Source organism: Telopea speciosissima, chromosome 7, assembly GCF_018873765.1.
Source record: "Telopea speciosissima isolate NSW1024214 ecotype Mountain lineage chromosome 7, Tspe_v1, whole genome shotgun sequence".
Classification (NCBI taxonomy): domain Eukaryota; kingdom Viridiplantae; phylum Streptophyta; class Magnoliopsida; order Proteales; family Proteaceae; genus Telopea; species Telopea speciosissima.
This window is the reverse complement of record NC_057922.1, coordinates 17,379,075-17,400,972: the sequence shown is the minus strand read 5'-3', so window position 1 is coordinate 17,400,972 and position 21,898 is coordinate 17,379,075. Positions and strand designations below refer to the sequence as shown.

General features: G+C 39.5%; 3 protein-coding genes across 4 annotated transcripts in view; 2 read left to right on the top strand and 1 right to left on the bottom strand.

Annotated features, from left to right (window-relative positions):
• The window catches only part of LOC122667557 (protein virilizer homolog), a 78,657-nt gene extending 67,420 nt beyond the window's left edge, over positions 1–11,237 (top strand). Inside the window, exons 24-28 of the mRNA XM_043863883.1 lie at positions 5,948–6,128; positions 6,215–7,780; positions 7,959–8,744; positions 8,844–8,915; positions 10,985–11,237. Coding sequence (XP_043719818.1) covers positions 5,948–6,128; positions 6,215–7,780; positions 7,959–8,744; positions 8,844–8,915; positions 10,985–11,005 — 2,626 coding nt within the window. The 3' untranslated portion in view covers positions 11,006–11,237. The remainder of the gene's footprint in view (positions 1–5,947; positions 6,129–6,214; positions 7,781–7,958; positions 8,745–8,843; positions 8,916–10,984) is intronic.
• Positions 11,238–15,242: 4,005 nt separating this feature from the next.
• LOC122666992 (E3 ubiquitin-protein ligase PUB23-like) lies at positions 15,243–16,674 on the bottom strand. The gene is made up of 2 exons (XM_043863134.1): positions 15,365–16,674; positions 15,243–15,301 (listed from the first exon to the last, which is right to left on the bottom strand). Exon 1 carries the CDS (start codon positions 16,585–16,587, stop codon positions 15,376–15,378), a length of 1,212 nt encoding a protein of 403 aa, XP_043719069.1. The 5' UTR covers positions 16,588–16,674; the 3' UTR covers positions 15,243–15,301; positions 15,365–15,375.
• A 3,253-nt stretch (positions 16,675–19,927) lies between these two features.
• Positions 19,928–21,344, top strand: LOC122666991 (E3 ubiquitin-protein ligase PUB23-like). Of its 2 annotated transcripts, XM_043863132.1 has the most exons (2): positions 19,928–20,413; positions 20,444–21,344. In XM_043863132.1, exons 1-2 carry the CDS (start codon positions 19,967–19,969, stop codon positions 21,221–21,223), a joined length of 1,227 nt encoding a protein of 408 aa, XP_043719067.1. In that variant the 5' UTR covers positions 19,928–19,966; the 3' UTR covers positions 21,224–21,344. The 2 variants fall into 2 exon arrangements, with proteins under 2 accessions (XP_043719067.1, XP_043719066.1); XM_043863131.1 differs by having other exon boundaries at positions 19,928–21,343.
• The last annotated feature ends 554 nt before the right edge of the window (positions 21,345–21,898 follow it).

The following is a 21,898-nucleotide window of genomic DNA, read 5'->3' as shown; positions in this document are numbered from 1 at the left end:
ATAGTCGGCTATGTGGGTTTTAGTCCCACATCGCCTATTTCAGTCCCTTTGTATTTTCCCCTCTATTATAAATAGAGGGGTTTACCTATCAATGAATACAAGATATAATTTTCTCTCATTCTCTCTTTTCTAACCTACGATTCTTCCAACATGGTATCAGAGCAGGTCTGATCTAGGTTAGAAAAAGAGGAAAAAAAAAACCTTCTTCTCTTCAATCACCTTCTCCCACCTTTCTCTCTCTCTCTCTCTCTCCGGTTTCTTCTTCTGTGTTTTTTCTTCTCATCCTTGTAAGGGGACAGCACTAATGAGGTAATCAAAGCATCCAATGATTTAGTTGCTGCCCTCCTCCCATACTACCTTTTTTTATTAAAAATTATGTTCGAAATCTGTTGGAACCATACCTGCGATATTGGAGCTTTCCAGAATTTTTCGGAGATCTGATTTCTATCAGTAAAGATGGCTGATCCTCCATTGTTGGAGGCTCCTATGCACCCACCCCCTTTCTACCCTGTTCCATTGTCCTCCTTCCCTTTTTTCTTTTTCTCCATCATTCATTAACCTTTCCAGCCCCTATCCTAATCGATCTCAACTTGTCAGATTTTTTCAAAACCCTGACTCCAATCGATTTTAGGGTTTCTCTTTTCAGATGCAGCTGATTTTTTGGGGGTGATTCCCTACTACTACAAACCCTACTCGACCTAAGTTTGGACCCTTTCTGATGGCTGGATTTGTTTCTACAACAAAACTTTCTTAACCTACTAATTTGGTTACCTGCTAAAACCCTGACTCCAATCGAAATTTGGGTTATAGGTTTCAGCTTTTGCTGATTTTTGGAGGGCTGATTACTCCCACTTCAAGGACCAATGACCTCGATATTGCACTTATCCGAGCTATTTTGAAGACCCTACCCCAATCGATCTCCGCTTTTCAGGGTTTTCCAAAACCCTGATAAAAATCGATTTGGGATAGGGATTTTTTTGCTGCTGTAGTGCTGTAATGCTGTAATGCTACTCTGTTCTTCTTCTGCGATTTTTTGGAGGCTCTCCCCTTTGACGATCAAGTCTCACTCTTACTGGAGATTGATTGTTTGCATTGGAGGTCCTATTCAAGTAGTACTAATCAGCATCTATTGCAAGTCTACATCAGCAATTGAAGTCCCCTTTCCCTAAATCGATCTCAATTTCAAGGTTTTCTAAATCCCTGACAAAAATCGATTTTAGGGTTAGGGTTGTCCTATCAAGCTAATTTTTTGAGGAGAGTCTTATACATATTAGATGAGTATTCAACCCAAATTTCAGCATCATTCTTGGAGTTTTTTTGAAAAAAAATTCAGGTTCACACTTACGGCTCGATTTCTTCAATTATCAACCTATTTTTTATTGGTTCCTATGTGGCTGGCTGCTTCAACTACCTATGGATCTGTCGGATTATTTATCTTAAATTTGCTGGTTCTATTGAGCTTTACTACATACCTTGCTGGTTCTATTGATTAGCTTTTGTATGTATGACTGGTTGACATTTTATTGCTACCTTTATGAGGACTATTGTTGCCCTATTATTGAGACTGAGTATCCTACTATTGGAGATCGAATTTCTTTCATTATTGAAGAATCGAATCTACTACCCTGGAGATCAGCTTATTTGGGATTACAACAGTGTGTTCCATGGTTATTGGTTGCAACTACGAACCTATTCAGTTATGTGAAACTTTTCTGATTCATATCCGGCTTATTTTGGAGCTTATCCTAGCATTGTTCACTAATTCAGATCTGATCCAAGTTTTTTGTTGAAGCTTCTTACATCAATTGCTGGCCAGATATCTTCGTCAGTCCTATTTCACATGTGGGAGTTTATACATTGAAGTTTTTGCACACTTGTTCTTCCTTGTTTGAAGATTGATCAAGCCTTGAAGATTGGAACTTTTCCTTACTTCAAATAAGATCTGTATACTTATCAGATTTGAATATTGGAGTTAGGAGTTTCTCCCCTACAGGAGTTTCCATCAAAAGTGTTTGTTTGATCGTTTGAAGTTGGTTGAAAATTTATATGTTGCATTGTTTTACTCCGTAATTCATTATCCCACTGCTCTTTTCACTTCACCACCTCCCAAAACATACCTTTGGCATAAACCCATAACCACTTGGGACGATAATGATATTCTCTAATATGCCATTTCTTCTTTTTCCATTACCCTTAGCACCTTTTTTGAAAAATTCTGGAATATTATGCTTTTGCCCTATCACTTACATCATCTCTGTTATGTCCACGTGTAGTCGTGTACTACTACACGTGAGAGGGAGATTATGTACAGTACACCTGTAGACATTGTAGAAGCAGAACTTACAGGAACACTTGGTGCAAAACATAGAAGATCAGAGTTTCCACCATTGCCATTGGGTATCTCCTTTGTTATTGGGTTAAGTTGGCCGTAAGGGGGAGATTGAAGTGTTAAAGTATTGAAGATGTTTGGTTATTGCCTGCCTATATGAGGTTCTATAGTTGGGTTGATCATTTTTGCTGCCTGATTTATTTGTTTCCGCTGCTTGCTGCCCTAGTTGCTTATCTTCAAGATTATCAGTTTGAGATTTATCACTGGACAGCTGTTGAAGATTGGTGAAAGTTTGCTGATCAAGTCTGCCCAGGTTTTGAAGATCTATTTTTCAAGTTCTTGAAGGTTTATTTGGGAGCTGCATTCATGTCAAGCTGGATTCAGCTGTAACTTAGTTTCTTCCCATTTTGTTTAAGTTGGGCATTAGTACCTTGTATGCGCCAACTTGAGGGGGAGTGTTTGCATTATTATGGAGTTCTTTTTTTCTTTTTAGTTCAAGCTGGATCTTCTTTCTTTACTTATTTGTATAATCCAGCTTGAGGAGTGTTGAAATATGTAATCCAAAATACTGTGGGGGTATTCTGGTCCTTTTGGGGTAATTTTATTCTTATGTTATTAGGTTTAAGCCACTGCTCTTATAGAGACAGTTAGTTAGGGGTAATTATGTCTACAGTCGGCTATGTGGGTTTTAGTCCCACATTGCCTATTTCAGTCCCTTTGTATTTTCCCCTCTATTATAAATAGAGGGGTTTACCCATCAATGAATACAAGATATAATTTTCTCTCATTCTCTCTTTTCTAACCTACGATTCTTCCAACAATTACACTTGTTTCTATCCTAGTTTTGTATGCGATAATTTCCTACGGTACTGGAAGTCATTCATTCAACGGTGAGCCATTAAACTTGAGAGCACTTAGATATGGTTCTATTTCACGAGGCTATAGCTTCAAAAATAAAATTATATATATATATATATATGGAATTGAGTTATGAACATTCTCATTATGAGAAGGGGTCATTCGAGCGTATGTAAATAGAGACTATGTTTACATATGGATCCCTACATCGTTACATTCCATTTAGGATTAGGAATTAAACCTTATACTGATTTTCTTCCCATTCTTAAGTTGCTTTTGACAGAGATTATATCAAGACTGGTTGCCTAGTTTCCACGACAAATTATGTTTCTAACTTATGCAAGATGATAACAATTCTACATGCAATTGATGGATATTCACTTCTGGTATTTGGTTCAAAGAACAAAAATTTATTGTTCCTAGAATTCCACGGGGTCCTTTGTTTGGAGAATTTGTTTATGGGATTTATAAGCACCTGTACCTCAGGGAATCAACTCAAAATACGTATGTAGAATCTTTATTTTGTGCCTTATAGTTTTGATCGACTCTAGTTTTTAATTTTTGTTTTACGGCATAGAGATCAAGGTTTCCAATAACTGCGCAGACTACATTGCTTGCTGGCTTGGATTCCTTAATTAATGCGTTGTCTTGCACTCAATGATTTTGGAGATTTCTATTCCCTCTATTTGTTCAATAAGAATGCCAAAATTTTTTATCGAGAAGGGCAAAAGATCTGGGTACATAATCTTGGAATGTTCAAGTTCCTTCCACTTGCGGTGTATCAAGACAATGTTAAAGTACAAGTAACTTCTCTTGGGTAGGTGTGAGTTATCCTGTTCTAACTAGTAAATCTTCTATATATTCCTAGTTTCCTATTGAATTGTAGTGCAGCTAAACAAAATGATATGCTGATAAGTTGAATTTCATTTTATTAAATGTGGTTCTAAGTTACCTGAGGCATTAGGGTTTAGAAACCAACAGAAAAGTTCCCGAAATCCCAGGGAATTTAGGAACCTAGATTTAAGAAAAATCCAATAACAGAAGATCAGGAATTCTGATATGGCTCAATCCTTGGTTGAAGGCTCAATTAAAGAGGGGAACCGAATACTTCAATTTCAGATCAATCCTTTGGTTAGATCTGAAGTTATGACAAGTTAGCAAATCCAAGTTTAGAAATATAAACCTGAAATTAGATTGGAACTATAGCGACAATAGAAGGTAACTCTCAGATTTGGAAACTTCAGAAAAAGTCAGATTTTAGAAACTTTCCAAACTGGAAACCTGTTTCAGAAATAGAAAATAGACTGAGATTAGAAATAGGTTACAGAAATAGCAGGTAGAACCAGAACCAGATTTAGCAACTAGTGAAAAATAGCCACAGAGATCAAAGCAGCACGTTAGATTTAGAACAAGGAATTTAGATCAGCAATAGTCTCTGAGATCGATGACTACTTTGATATCAGGAACTTGACTGAACCTGGAACTTCAGAAATAATACCAGTCTCTGAGACCTGGTTTGAAGGTGAAGCTCTTGCTTGTAACAGATCTGAAACAATACCAATATCAGGAACCAATGAGGGAACAGGTTATCAGTTGAGTTGACAGGGAAGAATCCTAATGTAGAACCAGTTCAAATAAGAACCAACTCTTCAAGAGGATCTGTTGGAGTTTATGTAATAAGGGTAGTTTGGGTACTAGTTTAGTATCTTGTTGTCTTATGTTGTAATTTTCCTTTTTTACCTTTTACCTCCCTAGGGAGGTGGTTGTAATTCTCACTTCATATTAGGAAATCAAATATGGGAGAGGAAGCAACTCTCTCCATTATTCGGTTGCACATTCTCTTCTCTTCTCACCTCCTATCTTCTCCTCTCCTCTCTTGATTCGATTCTTACACCATTTTTAACTTGGTATCAGAGCAGGTTTACAGGTTTGAGAGTCAATTAAGGCAGCCAACTCTGTCCTGCTCTCTCACCTTGAACGCTAGAGTAGTAAAGGGTTTTTGAGAAGAGAACAGCATGTGAAGACTTGTATCCAGATCCAAAACATCACATTTGAAGAGTTTTTTGGTGGCCCTGATGTTGTCCAAGCTTGAATCGAAAAGACCTAGGCAGAATAGCACTTCCGCCATCTCTTGAAACATGTTCCTCTTTCTTTCTGACCTGGTATCTGTTGATGATGAAACCAGAGGACCATTTGAGTCGCCCTGAGGTCTTATTTCAAGCCCGTGTTGGCTCGGCTGGTAATATCTAACCATATCTTTCTACAACTCCAAAGTCTGCTACCCAGTTTTACCGCCATTGTCTGGATTGGTTGTTTTTTTTTTTCTCTGCTGTGGGAGATGTAGTTGTGTTAATAGATGGTTGCTGTTGATGAGTTATGGCATTTGAAGCTTGCTAGAATCCTCAAAGGCCTTGATTACTAAAGATGTGAGTTAGTGGATCACAACTCATACTCCACCCGAGTACTTCTCCTAGGGGGATCCTATGCATCCTAGGGGGTCCCGCTTCTTGTATCATATTACCTTGGTTTGCAGTTTTTCTTTTCTTCTTTTAATTGATTATTCACTGTCTTGGTCTGGAACCTTTTCTATCTGCAAACTGGAGAAAGATTAGTTAGTTTTTGAGAAGCTGAATTTTGAAATTTATGGATAGGAACCTGCATTTTGAATTTTATGGATAGGTGTGCACATACCATCATCTTGTGTGCAAATTTTTGTTGTTAAATTGCATCTCCTATAAAGTAATTTTGTTTGTTTATCAGTTTTAACATGGAGGGAGTTGCTGTGTTGAAATGCCTTTTTGGGCTTCCTCATGATTTTGATGGCACTGATGATTCCCCCCCGAAAAATTCTGATTTAGAGGAACTGATAGTTCTGTTGAACACGACGTTGAATGAGGATGAAAAGTTAGCCGCTTCAAATCTGGAAACCACTTTATCTGAGGTTAGCTATCATACATTTAGTTTTCCATTTCATGCTTCCTTTCTGAATTGTGGTCTAACTTACAGTATTTTCTAAGCACTGTGCAGACTCTGGAATTTGCAAAATCGATATTGTTTTTGCTGCAAAAGCCAATTGGCTCATTTACAGTGGATGATATCTGTTCTGGTGAATGTGTTCCTTCATCATCAAGTGATGTTCAAGTTCATTCAAAGATACTTCCGCCTCATCTATTGTTTCCTTCTCTAACAATGAAGAGCATTCTGAATGATGAAGTTGGATCATCATTGCTACGGATCATGAAGCCCGACAGTAATGCTGAAAAGACTGATGATTTCTTTTCTCTTGGGGGACTCACAGACAAGTTTCTCTGGGAATGCCCTGAATCTTCATCTGATAGACTGCCAGCCCTTCCTGTAAAGAGAAAAATAGCATCAGTGGAAGTCTCCAATAGACGTTCCAGAGTTGAAGGGTCAGGTTCAGAGGTCATGGGCCCAACTGCATTTTCGCGGGGATTGGGGCTTCCATCTGCCTCTAGTGCTCCTACTCGTAGGGATACCTTTCGGCAGCGCAAGCCAAACACCAGCAGGCCACCTTCTATGCATGTGGATGACTATGTTGCCAGAGAAAGAAACACTGCAGATGGTGTAAGTAGTAGCTCAAATGTTGTAGGCTCAATACAGCGTGGAGGATCAACCAGTGGTAGGCCTCCATCAATTCATGTTGATGAGTTCATGGCAAGACAGAGAGAGCGTCAAAATCTAGCAACTATTACTGTTGGGGAGCCAGCAGCACCAAACAAGAATGCACCTCCTGAGAATGAAATTGATTCTGAGAAGTTCGATAGATCTCAGCAGTTGAAAGCAGATCTTGATGATGATCTGCAGGAATTAGATATTGTGTTTGATGACGAGGAGGCAGAATTGGATGATAGAATACCATTTCCTCAGCCGGATGATAATTTGCAGCCTGCTCCAGTCAATATTGGGGAAAGTCCCCCCCATTCAATTGTTGAAGAGACTGAAAGTGATGTAAATGAAAGTACTCAGTTTTCTCACCTGGGTACACCATCAACATCCAATGTTGTTGAAAATACACGAAGTGAGTTTTCTTCTACGAGGTCAGTTTCACGATCTGAGATGGCATTGAGCCAAGAAGCAAGTATTTCTTCAGAGAAGTACATGGGACCAAATGGAGAGAAACCATTTTTTCAAGAGCAATCTGATGAAATAAAGAATGCTGTTCCAGTTATTATGCCCTCTGGTAGGATTGATTCTGCTGCAACAGCAAACCTCTCTGGATTACCTTCACCTTTCTATAATAAAGGTTTTCGATCTGTGCAAATGCTAGATGATTCTAGAGCAACTCCACCTACTTTCTATCAGAGGGCCAGTCCGCAACAAGCTCTTAACACTACTTTGGCAACTGGATCTCAAGGACCTTATGAACAGAAGCCGCTGCTCAATCAACCACCATTACCTCCGTTGCCTCCTCCACCAATGGTCTCCTCCATAACATCACAGACAGCTGAACCTGTTCAAAGTCATTCCTCTCCATTTGGTCACTCTATGAGAGATCTGCAACCACCAATGCCAACAGGATATCCATTGCAAGCATTTGATGGTAGTGGCCCCAGTGCTCTACCGGCTTTCCATGTAAGAGAAGACAAACCTTCTGTTCACAATTCTGCTGCTAGCTTGCTATTACCTTCAGCTAGTTCATCTGCATTTGCAGAATCACTAAATCACTCCTATAATTTTCACTGTCAAACAGAGCATCTATCTGTATTTAACAGCAGTTACTATGCAATTAACCACCGCCTCTCATATGCAGGATTCAAAGTATTTGTGGGCTTCTGCCTCACCTTCAAGTAGGTTACACGATGAGATCAACACTTCTAGTGGATCTGCTAGACCACCTCCGCTTCCTCCTACACCTCCACCATATTCGGCTTCATCTGTTACACAAACACCTTTAAAGACTAGTTCCCAGTCATCAGGGTTTAGTCAGACTAGTGCTGGAACCCCTCAGCTTCCATTGACATCTGCTATATCTTTAAGTGATACTCGATCCAGTAATTTTTCTGCATCTGGAGGTCTGATTTCTTATTCACCACCTCCACCACCTTTACCACCGTTGCTACCTAATAGGCCTACATCCATGCCTGGAAATTTTTTGAGCAGTATGGCAACTCAGCAACAGGGCCAAAACCTATCTGGTCTCCTACATTCTGTAACCAGTCAAGCTGCCATTCAGTTGGCTCAACCTCGTGTACAGTTACAACCACTGCAACCACCACAACCACCTCGTACACCCCATCCTCAGCATATTAGACCACCTATTCAAGTTTCACAACAGCAATCAGACCAAGGGGTGTCTCTGCTACATGGCCCCATTCAAGTGCTAATGCAGCCACTGCAAATGCCACAGTCCCATATTTCTCCAGTACCTGTTTACTATCAACCCCAACAACCAGACCACATTTCACAACCTCTGCAACAACAGGGTGAACATGTACAACCACAAACCCTGTACCAGCATGGTGATAATTCATCCCAGCAACATCAAGATTCAGGGATGTCACTGCAGGAGTACTTTAGTTCCCCTGAAGCCATTCAGGTATTTGTTGGATATTGCCTGTATAAGGGTAGCGCTGGTATCCATTTCAGCATTTTCAATTTTCCTCTTCCTAAGTTTTCTTTTTTTATTTCATGATAGTCTTTGTTGAGTGACCGAGAGAAACTTTGTGAGCTTTTAGAGCAACACCCAAAATTAATGCAAATGCTTCAGGTATGAGATCCTTCTCTTTACTTGTCACCTTTATTTTCTTTCTCCTACTATTTACTTGGCTGAAGTTTTTTCAAATGAAGATACAACATTAGTCCAAGGTCAAGGCAATGACTGCAAACTGATGCAACGAGTGTGCTCCATGGCCAGGAATGTATTTTTTTGGGGGGGGGGGCGGGTGCGATGTAGTCCCCCATCGATCGGGTAGTGTGTGGCTGCTGGGCTTATGATCCTAGGAAGGGCCTCTTAATGAGATTGGCATACCTTACCAATAGGTGTTAAGCTGCCACTCAAAAAACATGATCACAATAGCTACTAGGCAACCAGAAATAGATGAAATTTAATAACACACAATCTACCAAACAGATCTGGCGCAATTCAGGTGGAGTGTGGGCCTTTCAGATAGAGTAAATTAACCCCAAAGTTTTGTGATGATCCAACAATCAGATTGAAAACCAGGGGATAGTTTCAGAAATAGCAACTACTAGTTCCTAAAATCTAGGAACTATGATAGCAGTCAATCAGCAGATCTGATGAGGACCAGAATCTGGTCGAACCAGCCCTTTTGGACAGAGAAAAACTTCAAGTCTCAGTTAAATCTTAAGGATGGATGACTCTAGATGATGTCGATTTGCCACAAAAATTCCCCCAAAACATTGGGTTGCCACCAGCTATGAAAACAGCAACCAAACAGAATAAAAAAATTCCAGATGTTCCCGTATGTTCTCTCACAGCTCCATATAGCAAAAAGCCATTAAAATCTTTATTCAAAATCATTGGGAGCTTTGTGAAACAACAACTGAGTAGAGTTAGTTGAGTTAATAAGACTCCTACTCTAAAAAGGAGAGTAAAATATAATAGGAAGCAGAAATAGAGTCGTAAACACAATAGGAAACAGAAATAAAGGTGTAGACACATAATTGTATGTGCCTGACCTTAACGTGCGTAGCCCACTACTTACAGTAAAACATAAATAAAAGACTTAACTAAAACACATCATAACTAAGAGCCATCAAGGACTGAGTGAACTCTAACTCAGCTACAACACTTGAGTCAAGAGTGCTTCTTCAGCTGGTACTTTAAAAAGTACCTATCCTGCTGCTGATCTGCATCACCTCATCATCCTGAAGCTTGGGCTTTTAGGTTTAATGCTGTCAAATGGTATCAGAGCGGGTTGCATAGCATTGGCCATGTGGGCCCATGGCCTAAAGCTGGGGGGGAGGGGGAGTTGATGCACTGAGTGCTCTCTGTGGCCAGGAATTGAGAGTTGGGAGGGAGGGGAAGAGGTTTAGTCCACATCGGTCGGGGTAGTGTGCAACTGCTATGCTTATGACTTTGGGAAAGGCCTCTCCACCCTGAAACTTGGGCTTTTGAGTTGGACCATCACAAATATACAACAAAAATTCCTGGCCTTGGTTTAAAATATACATGCCAAACAAACAATTACAATCAATACGAACATAAGTTTGCAAATCAATGCATGTGCAAAGTATAAGAAAAGAGCATAGGGGTATGATTCTTATTTTTGCTAATTTATTAGAGACCTACGAGGCCTAGTAGTATGTATTTTTTATTGAAGTAACGCAAATGTTTATTTCAATCTCAAAAATTTGACATTTGCTAGATTGAACAACTTTATGCATTTTTCTTTTTTGGGTTTTTCCATTTGATCACTTGACCTCAACTGCATGTAGTGATTGATATGCCCTATTGCAGTTAAAAAATTTACTTAATGATGATTTTCAATAGGATAATTTGGATAGCTATGTTCTATGTCAGAATTATGATCACATTCTATTTGTACACCATATGAAACACCATAGGACCTTAAAGAAAATGCGTTGAGCCATACTACTGTTTAATTTTCATCTCTAGTCAGTGTTAGCTTAAACAGGTATCTTTAGCAAGTAGAAAACATAATTGGTGACATCGTTCTGGACAGTGTACCATGAGAAAAATCAAAAGCCCTCCTGTTTCCTCACGCCCTTTGTACAACTTTGTTAGGTGTCAGGCTATTTTTGATTTCACTAGATTTTGTGTATAAGATTTGATTGTTTCTTCTGGCTACTCAGGAACGCCTAGGCCAACACTAGTGTCATGACACCGAAGATGTTTTCCCTCTCTGTAACCTTGTGCTCTAAGCCTATTATGCCACTTGGTATTGTCGAAGTTATATCAAGTCAGTCCTACTTGGAGGTTCAACCATCCCCAGCAATGGCAACCAAATTGTCTTCTGGTCATGTTTGTATGGTGTTCCGTATGTGAATTGTATCCATGTACATTATGTTTTAATAGATAGATGTTTATCTTGTTTTTCCTGTATGATAAGTTTGTTTGCTTGTCTTTTCGTTCAGTTACCAGTAAAAAGGTCACTGGCATTTCTTTCACATGAACACAATTTTTCTTCCATCTGACGGATGGGGTATTCCCTGAGTAGTTCACTGTCAAATTTAGTGCCTTTCTCAAGCATGTGAGTTCCCTCATTTCAATTTTTTGAGTCTCTTTTCTTGACTCTAAAACACTATTTAGTGTTTTTCTACTATGCATGACGATGTCTTATTTTATTGAAAATAAACACATGATTAGATGGCGTGTACATGTTACACGTGCCTACAGACACTCAATGATTAATGAGGTGCAGGGCTTTGCAAGTGACATTCGTTGGGCTTCCCTCTTCGGGAGCGCCTGCGTCTTGGCATTTTTGTGCAATAAACCCCTCCGGCCGAAGACAGTGGTAGGTGGTTCTGTGGAGCTTTCGGAGAAGGGTAGCCTAGTGTGTAAGCCAACAATGAACCGCGGTGGGGGGGAGATCTTTAATGGTGACCCTTTCACTCTTCCATTCTTGTAACAGTCACCTGTAGTCCATGCAGGTGCACCCGCACCTTCCCCCCCCCCCCCCCCCAACAAAATGGGCTTTGGTCCCCTTTACAATATGAAGTAAGAAATAAGGGTCGAAGTTTAGACCGTTCACAGTAGTTCCCGAATCCATTTACATCTAGAGTTTCCAGACACGTCGCACTTCAGCTCGGGTCGAGGTTGCCAATCGGCCCTAAGTTGGATCAAAGAAGAGTTGGGAACCTTTCGCTGGTTTTGGGAAATCGGCATTATGAAGTGACAAGTCAAGAGTCAGTCACCTAAGCCATAAGTAGCAGTAATGTACTAGGTAGAGAAACGAAGAAAATAAATAGTCAGGAAAGCAATTTAAGCATCAGCGAAGGAGGTTATTTGCTTGCTCTCTTATGAGGTTCACGTTGGAAATCATATCATACCAAGATTAAATTGTGCTTTCTTATATTTTGGATGGCTACTTTTGCTTGGAAAGCAATCTGTGGTCGTCATGTCTTTTGTTACACCTTGGAGTCTCTAAATTCTATGATCCTACCTTAATAATTCAAATAAATAAATAAATTGTGCTAAACATGTATTAGTAATTTTATTAACAAAAAAGAGATTTTAATTAGTTTTGATCTACTTAACTTTATGCGGATTTACCAAAAAAACAAAACTAGTTATGCGGAAGTTCATATTAATGGAAGAAATTATCGCATGTGACGGATTTCCTCCACAAGATATGTTGACCTCTCCCGCCTTACATTTCTAACGCATGCAAGAGTCGTGGGTGGGTGGCTTTGAAGCGCTATATATGGCCTTTCCTGTTATTTGACTTCCCTCTGGTGGCTGATAAGCAGTGGAGAGTCTCTGGAGAGGAAGAAGAGGCAAGAAAACAGAATAATATGGCCGACAAAACAAAGTGGGTTTTTTCTTTCCGTAAAATAGCCGTTAGCATTTGTCGGTTGCTTTTCTTTCCTACTCTTGGTAGGGACGACCTGATAAATAAAAGTTGTTGTAGACTGCTGTTACTGTTTGTACAAAAAGAAGGGCACAAGCATGCAAAGTCCTCAACTCGTATTGTTATCATTTTGTATAGGGAAAGAAAGCTTGGGGGAAAATTACATGATTACTTAAAAATAAGTCCTCTTAACAAAACTGACCATCCAATGTTTGATTTAACTAATTATCGCGTCAAGAAATCATCAATGGATTCTTCTGTTGTCAGGTAATCAGCATAGAAGAACATAGTAAGCACAAGAGAGTCGGTTTGTTCTGGTGGGGAGTCTTCGATGCTTAAGTCAAGCCTCTCTAACAACAGATAAAATATTAATAGATCTAGATGTCTTTGTTAAATTTATACCTGAATATATATAATGTAGGTTGTAGATAGAAGCAATTGTGGAGAGTCTTATTGATAGGGGTTTTCTATACATGGTAGGAGAGTCAATCATGGAATCCTCTTGGGAGAATGATACCTAATTAGTAGGAACCATTGGCGTTACTCATGCAGTTTTCTTATTGGAGTGGGCCACTGACTGTCAACAGTAAATTTAAAGTGAATCGATCAACTTCATTTCACAACATTCATATTGCCACCCCCATAAGACCTAAAAACCGCTTCAGTTAAAATGAGTTCACCTACATTTCTAGTTAAACAATATTACCTACCATCTACAGTAATTTTCTTGAACCACCTTATATGAGGCATGTGCTAACATAATTATTTAAAAATGAAGACTTAATTAGTCTACCTACCACTATCCATTTTTCGATTAGTGGTAAATTTTGGCATGTGAAGGTTTTTCTCCACAAGATAATAGACCTCCAAACATTTCTAATTTTCTAACATATTCAAGATTGACATTGAAGCACTACATAGCTTTTCTTTTTTTTCTTTTTCTTTTTTTTTGGCTTTTAGGTGTCCAAGACCGGAAAGGAGAGACTTTGACTACCTTTGGTGCATGGTGAGAAATTGATAGGAATAGGTGAAAGGTAGACGATGGCCGCCAAAACAGGCTTTTTCTTTGCATAAATGGTGCTCCACTCACCACTCCACCCACTGCTTGTCTTTCCTATTTTCAGTAAATACCTTGTAAAAGTAGTACAATGACTTTGTCTATTCTTACAAAAAGATTAGTATTTTTTGGGCACTGCAAAGTCCTTTACTTCGTCAGAAGAAAAACAAAAAATTTGTCTCACCTCACAACTTATCCACCAATATCTCAATAATCAGATTCTGAGAACCATTCTTGTACGCCAGATGGCGTATAGATGGAATCCATTTGCTCGATCTCTTGGATTCCACTGTGCACCATCTAGCGTACGAGAATGGTTCTCGTACGAAAAATCTTATCCAGCCTCCAGTGTCTTTGGTTTAAGGTCAAGTTTCTTTGGATCTTTATCCTCTCAGGTTCTCTATTCGGTACAATTTATTGGAGTCCTCTCATAGGCAGCAGAAATAACAACCTTACCCCTTGCCCAGGTGGAGTCCACCCCCTCTTATTAGAGGCACAAGGGATCGAACTGTATTGGGCAGAAAACCTGAGAGAATAATTTTCCAATTTCTATAGACCCAGTCTGTTCATGCTTGAACTTTAAGTTTATCGTTCTCTGAACCAACCAAATCCACAATGGATAAGTCTTCATTATCCCTATTACGAGATGATTAACTATGGGCGAAATTTTTCTGGTACCTGGGTTGCCAAAATGTTCTTACTACCCGATTCACAGTCAAAGAAATTGAATCTAAAAATGTATATTGAAAAATACAAAAATTTAATTATTCCATTTCTTTGACTGCAAGCCCAGGTAACAACAAAATTTTTTACACGTGATAATGGAATGGAATTAGGTTGGGTAGTCAACCATTAGTAGGGATGTAAATGGATCGGATTCGACTCAGATAGTGCTATATCCACATCTGCATCTGATTAACTTTCGAACGGATTCGGATAGTGCTAAATAGATACGGACATTGATACGAATACGGATCAAATATTTTATCCGTTTATGTGTAAATATAACTTTTCGAATAATACTCAACGGATACGAACACAGATTCAGAAACGAATTTTGACTATTCATTTATACCCCTAATTAGAAGTGATCAGCGAGTGGGATTCAGTGGACAATTGCTTTGCCAAGCTTATTTCTCACTTTGTATAGTAGACCTTTAAATAATTGGGCACATTCAAGAATTAAAAAAAGTGGCGGCGGGCCCTCTACGTGCAACACATGTATCAATTGGGTGACACAAATGATCGAGTGGATGGATGACCTCTCTCTGTCTTGGTCGGATTTGCCGTCTATTGCACTAGCGTTAGTGAGACCTTTGACTGGATAATAGGTAAAATTGTAATTTTACAGCTGTTGAGGAAAAGTTTGCCCTTTTTTGATAGTATGCCTCAATTGTTTGAATTGAACCAGCAAGGCTGACACATAAATTAAAACTTGCTAAAAGAATTGAAGAAGCTTCAATGGAAATTGCTTTTTCATGAATCATGACCATGTATTTCTTTTATCCAATTTATAATGACTGTACAGAAAACTATAACTAACTAACTAACTAACTACTCTCACCTAGCTTCCCACTGTTTCTCTCTGTGTGTTTGTGAATTTACAAATTAATTAATTAAGAATGTGATGGATAAGAAGAGAGTAAATGGAGAGGGATACAAGAAGATTTCTTCCAAACCCTAGAATGCAACCTAAGCATCTCCTTGGCCTTCTCTTTGGTCTTGAGGCTACAATCCACCTGAAGCACCAAACACAACTTGGAAACAACACCAACTTGCAGCATCTCCTGAAGAACACTTGAAGTCGCAGAGAACCTCGACACCGAAGACAGTATCCTCACTCCTCTATCAGTGGCCACATGTGAAACCCTAACTATCTTCTTGGACACCACTGCAATTCCAGCTCCGTGCCTTAACAACTCGGCTCTCCCTTCTGCACATCCACATAGCTGATCCAACGCCACCAACACCATCTCACAATCTCTTTTCTCTGTCGTCTCTAGGAGTATCTCTATCAACACCGAAACTGCACCAGCTTCCACGGCTTTGATCCTGTTTCGATTCCATTGACAGAGCTCGACCAAGATCTGTAATGAAGCCTTAGATGCCTGTTGCGAGATCTGGTCACGCAAAACGTTGACGATCTGAACATAGTGTTCCACTCGCAAGGCCATCAGGTAAATCGGATCAGATACCTCGAATATGGATTTCAGAAGCAATGTTGCGTAAGCACGAGATGTGTAGCTCCCATGTTGCAAGACCCACATCATCAATCTCTCAATGAAATCACAATTTCTTCTGACCAGAAGTTTCTTGAGGCCAACCTCTGAGATCTGGAGACGGTGAAGAATGTATAGGGCTTCATCAGTACTGGGGCCTTCATTGTCCTCTTCTACAATTGAAGTCAAGAACTCAACTGCTCCTGCAGATTCCAAACTTCTCCGGTTCCTCTCGCTTTCGTTGGCAATAGATCTGAGACTTCGGAGGCATCTCATCTGATGTTGCGGGATCTTAGCCTCGTTGAGGAGTTTGAGGATCTGGGCTTTATCGACAGGAGGCTTTGGTGTTGGGATTCGGTCGATGGCATTGAGAGTGCACCATGATTGGATCAATCGTCGGAGAGTGTGGTTTGGGGTCATGAGATCCGTTTCTGACAATAATAAGGGTTGTCTCGTGACTGGGCAGGTATTGTTGTTCTTGCTTGAGAATATCCATCTCGCTATGGAACCCCGATCGTAGGTTATTCCGGAGGATACAATCACCGGATCTCTCATGATTTCCATGGAGATCGGGCAGAGAAAATAGGATGGAACATCGACTTCCTCCATCTTGAACTTGTCGACGAGTCAAAACCCGGAGGGAAAGCTGTGGAAGTGAATAAGCTCAAGATTGAAAGAGATGTAGAGAATAACAGAAACGAATGGTTGAAACAAACAGAAATCCAGAAAGGTGAAGAAAGGTTTGGTCGAGTACTTTGGTTGAAGTTATAAGGAGATATGATGAATTCGTTCGGAATTGCAGACGATCGATCTGTTTGAGGAAGTTTGTGAAGGTTAGACCTCCTTTTATATTACTATTAGAAGAGAGAGAGAGAGAGAGAGAGAGAGAGAGAAAAAAGATTCAAAATCCAGAAAGTCAAAACACGGTATCCTCCATCCTCCAGTATGACAACTTTATTACTATTATTAATTGGGGAAAAAAAAAAAAAAAAAAAGAGTCTTCGAAGCTTATCGTTTCCTGAATCGACATCCTCTACGGACTGGACTCATCGTTTCCTTCGCCTAGATGGCACCCAGTGATTCGCAAAGCGGAAATCCTTCACATCCTTTTGACTTTCTCTCTCTAAGAACTAAAACAAAAGGTATTTCTCTTTCTAACTCGTGTCCAATTGTCTATTGACGCACGCCGACATCTTCTAATTTTCTACGTGAAGTCCACAAGCTTTCCTTTGCTGCTGTGGTGCCATGTTCTATTTTGCTTCCCACCAAAAAAAAAAAAATAGGTGCTTTTGTTTTAACTTGTCCGGATCTAAAATAATCGCCCATGGTTTTTATTTAAACTGTTTTTAGGGGTGGGAGGTTAGAAAGTCATATTTAAACGTGAGAGAAAAGCTATCTGTGGGGAGTGTAGCACCCATGCCGAGACACCCTCCCCTGTGAAAAGCCGAAATCCCATCCCAAGATGTTTCTGTGCCTCCTCCATTGGTCCTTACAAGCGCATTGGTCATACTGGTCTCCCTTACACGGGATGAACATAATTTATTTTTAGAATTAGAAGTGTTTGGAATCTCCATATCCTCTTTCAGATAATGGATCATCTGCACGTATCAACAGGTGAACGTACATCTCAAAATCAATCACATTTTAATTTTATTTTTATAAAAACCCCTCCAACCCCTTGTAAATGACAAAAATAGAACAAGTGATTGACTCTCACACGTAGGTTCACCTGTTGGTACATGCAGTGGAGCCGAACTCCCTTTTCCACATATCCGATGGAGGACTCTTCCAAGTTCCAACTACTGCTCCTTGAAGTCGAAGCTACTGTGTTTTCTTTAGCTCTTTGTAAATTACATTGGAATTGGTAAACGGATTTAACTGAAAAACATAAATTTTTTGAAGCTCCACACCAACTGATCTTCTCCAGAAAACAATGATAGAGGGACAGCCAAAAATTCGAGGAGTGGAAGAGTGATTAAACAAGCTGAGCGTCCAAGTGCGGTTCTGCTGATCTTTGAGTTCGAAAACCCAATTCAGCTCACAATCATCAGCTTTTGTTATTGAAACTTGTGAGTTGTCAGAGGGGAATCCATCTATCCTCCCAAACGTTTGTGGATCCTCTATTTTTGAGTTGCCCTTATTTTCATGCGTCTCACACACAGTAAGATGGAAAAGACCGCCTTACCCCCGCTCAGACAAGGTGTTCAGACATTATCTCTTGTCTGTAACTATATTGTAATATATTCAAAATCAAAATTCTATTACAATCATTATAAATACAAAAGGGTTATCAGTCTTAGCTCTTAAAGTCAGTGCATCTCAGCCCAGATCGATTAAGGCAGGCTCAGGCTGGGAAGGCCAAACTTGCATCCCTAAATGCAATATATAAATTAAATTTTCCGTTATTTGGAACGTTTGGACCTTTAATGGAAATAACTGAACATGGACGGTTGTTGAAAACTCTTTCAGGTTCGACCATTGACCAAAATGGTGTAATAGCGTGATGGACTTTTGAGGAATATTCTAGCTCAAGACTTTTTTATCCAATCTTGAGAACATCGAGACAGGTCAGGATCCTATCTTTATAGGTTTTTATCAATAGACTTTTGTTAGAAAACCCACACTCCCACAGTTCATGATACCATCCTTGCAGCTATACTATCTATTATAGGGGAGAGTTCTCTACGGGGAGTGTGGCCCTAGCACATGCACCGGCTAATGAGAGTACACATGTTAGTATCATTGGAAACAAGAATTTTGCCTTTAATAGGAAGTGGGGTAGTCATTATGCCCCTTCTGTGTTTGAGTGCATAGGCGTTTCACTCCCTCATAGAGAATTTTTCTCTATATATTATTCGGATTAAGTTTTCCTCCATCTATTGACGGTTCATTCATCATCTTAGGTTTCACAAACCCCTCTTAGGATTTTTGTATGTTCAAAAATACCCTTTCGATATTTATTCTTGCCCTCTCCCGCCTTGCGATGAAACTAAAATGAACTTTTTAGTAAACATTTTCAATTTTTTTAAATGATTTTAAAAAATTTTAATTTTATTTTTATTTAAACAATTTTTTTAATGAAATATATGTAAACTTAATATTGAATTGAATTGATTATTGTTATATGTTTATTTTTAATAATTATAAGGTTATACTTCTTTATATGTTTAAATTTTTTATTCAATAGGTGTGAATGTCTCTTAATTTGTTAGGTGCAATTTATTTATTCTTACCCTAAGTTATTTCAGTTTAAATGATTCAAGATCTCAATTTTAAAACTAAAATCAAATTATTTATTAAACAGTTTTATGATTTGGATGTAAATGGTTTCAATTATGTATGGACATCCATACTCCACGTTGAAAATGTGGGTGCGGCAAGTCAATATTTTATTGAAAAAAAAAAAAGGCATGAGTTAGAGAAAGGAATTCTTTAAGTTTTTACCGAGAGAAAGTCAAACAAGTTAGAGAGAAACACACCTTTCTCACACGTAAAGTGAGTTGTTGTACTTGACAGTTGTACCCAGACCAAACAAAAGAGGGAAAAAAAAAAACCCCAATGGATCATCTGCATGTACGTGTACGTGCAGATAGTTAACGTACATTTGAGAGGTAATCACCTGTCCAATTTGTTCCCAGATATACCCTTCCTTCCCTTGAAAATAATAAGAATCAGACAGGTGGTTACCTCTCACAGGTACATGCATCTGCCTTTTTTTTAATATTATCCTCCGTATTTTTATTTTTTTTTTTGGTGAAATCCTCCGTGTTTTTTGACTTTCTCGATTTTGAATCTTTCTCTCTCTCTCCTATAAATAAAATCAGGTCTCCACTCACCTTCAGTCCTTCACAAACTTTCCCAAACTGATCTGCAACTTCTAACGACTTCATCTCGTACCTTTAATCAAAGCAGTGATCAGAGTCTCTTCTCCTTTCCGGGTTTTCTCATTCTTATTTACCGGCTAGCTTTTGATTCTTACAAGTTCAAGATGGAAGAAGTCGATGTTCCATCCTATTTTCTCTGCCCGATCTCCATGGAAATCATGAGAGATCCGGTGACTGTATCCTCCGGGATAACCTACGATCGGGATTTCATAGAGAGATGGATATTCTCAAGCAAGAACAATACCTGCCCAGTCACCAGACAACCCTTATTATTGTCAGAAACGGATCTTATGACCCCAAACCACACTCTCCGACGGTTGATCCAAGCATGGTGCACTCTCAATGCTTCTAAAGGCATCCAACGAATCCCAACACCAAAGCCACCGGTCGATAACGCCCAGATCGTTAAACTCCTCAACGAGGGTAAGACCCTTCAACATCAGATGAGATGCCTTCGAAGTCTCAGATCCATCGCCAACGAAAGCGAGAGGAACCGGAAATGTTTGGAATCTGCAGGGGCAGTTGAGTTCTTGGCTTCAATCGTAGCCAACGAGAGCTCAAGCTTAAGGATGGTAGAGGAAGATGAAGGCACGAGTGGTGGAGCCAGTACTGCTGAAGCCCTATACATTCTTCACCGTCTCCATATCTCGGAGGTTGGCCTCAAGAAACTTCTGATCAGCAGAAATGGTGATTTCATTGAGAGATTGATGATGCGGGTCTTGCAACATGGGAGTTACACATCTCGTGCTTACGCTACATTGCTTCTGAAATCCATGTTCGAGTTGTCTGATCCCACTTACCTGATGTCCTTGCGAGTGGAACACTTTGTTCAGATCGTTAACGTTTTGCGTGACCAGATCTCGCAACAGGCATCTAAGGCTTCATTACAGATCTTGGTTGAGCTCTGTCAATGGAGTCGAAACAGGATCAAAGCCGTGGAAGCTGGTGCAGTTTCGGTGTTGACTGAGATACTCCTAGAGACGACAGAGAAGAGAGATTCTGAGATGGTATTGGTGGTGTTGGATCAGCTATGTGGATGCGCAGAAGGGAGAGCCGAGTTGTTAAGGCACAGAGCTGGAATTGCTGTAGTGTCCAAGAAGATACTTAGGGTTTCACATGTGGCCACTGATAGAGGAGTGAGGATACTTTCTTCAGTGTCGAGGTTCTCTGCGACTTCAAGTGTTCTTCAGGAGATGCTACAAGTTGGTGTTGTTTCCAAGTTGTGTTTGGTGCTCCAGGTGGATTGTAGATTCAAGACTAAGGAGAAGATCAAGGAGATGCTTAGGTTGCATTCTAGGGTTTGGAAGAACTCTTCTTGTATCCCTCTCCATTTACTCTCTTCTTATCCATCACATTCTTAATTAATTAATACATTCACAAACACAGAGAAATAGTGGGAAAGGGAGAGTAGTTAGTTTTGTGTACATAAATATTTAATAAAAGAAATACATGGACATGAAAATATGTGTCCAGCCATCCAGCACAAAAGCAATTTCCATTGAAGAGAAACTTTGTGCTTCTTATTTAATTAAGAAGTTTTAATTTATGTTAAAGCCTTTCTGGTTTTGTTCAAACAATGAGATGTAGTATCAATCTGTTAATTGATAGCATTGAACCCTTTTTTTTCTAAAAAAGGGGAAAATTTTTCCTCAATGTACAGCTGGTGAGATAAGCCTATCTCAATGGCCCAAATATCTGCTGCACCCAAATATGAATTAAGAGAAGAGGGGGAAACGATCAATTTGTAAACAAAACTTGATTTAAGTGTTATTAATGTGTATATAAAACTTCGTGAAGGATGATCTAGTCATGCAGGTCTTTCAAATGAGCCCTCCAACTACAAAATAGAAAGCTCCCTCGCCGATCTATTGATGTCCTCTGTTTAATATGGTTGAATTAAATGTTGATGGTGCAAGTAAAGAAAATCCAGGTGTTAGTGGAGGTGGGAAAATTATCCTTGGCTACAATGGTAGACTGCCTGCGGCTTTTTCCAATTTTTATGTTGTTTGTACTAATTCGGTGGCAGAGATCAAGGT

Coding starts and splice junctions, on each gene's coding strand:
- LOC122666992 (XM_043863134.1), bottom strand. CDS start 16,587: ATGGAGGAAGTCGATGTTCCATCCTATTTTCTCTGCCCGATCTCCATG.
- LOC122666991 (XM_043863131.1), top strand. CDS start 19,967: ATGGAAGAAGTCGATGTTCCATCCTATTTTCTCTGCCCGATCTCCATG.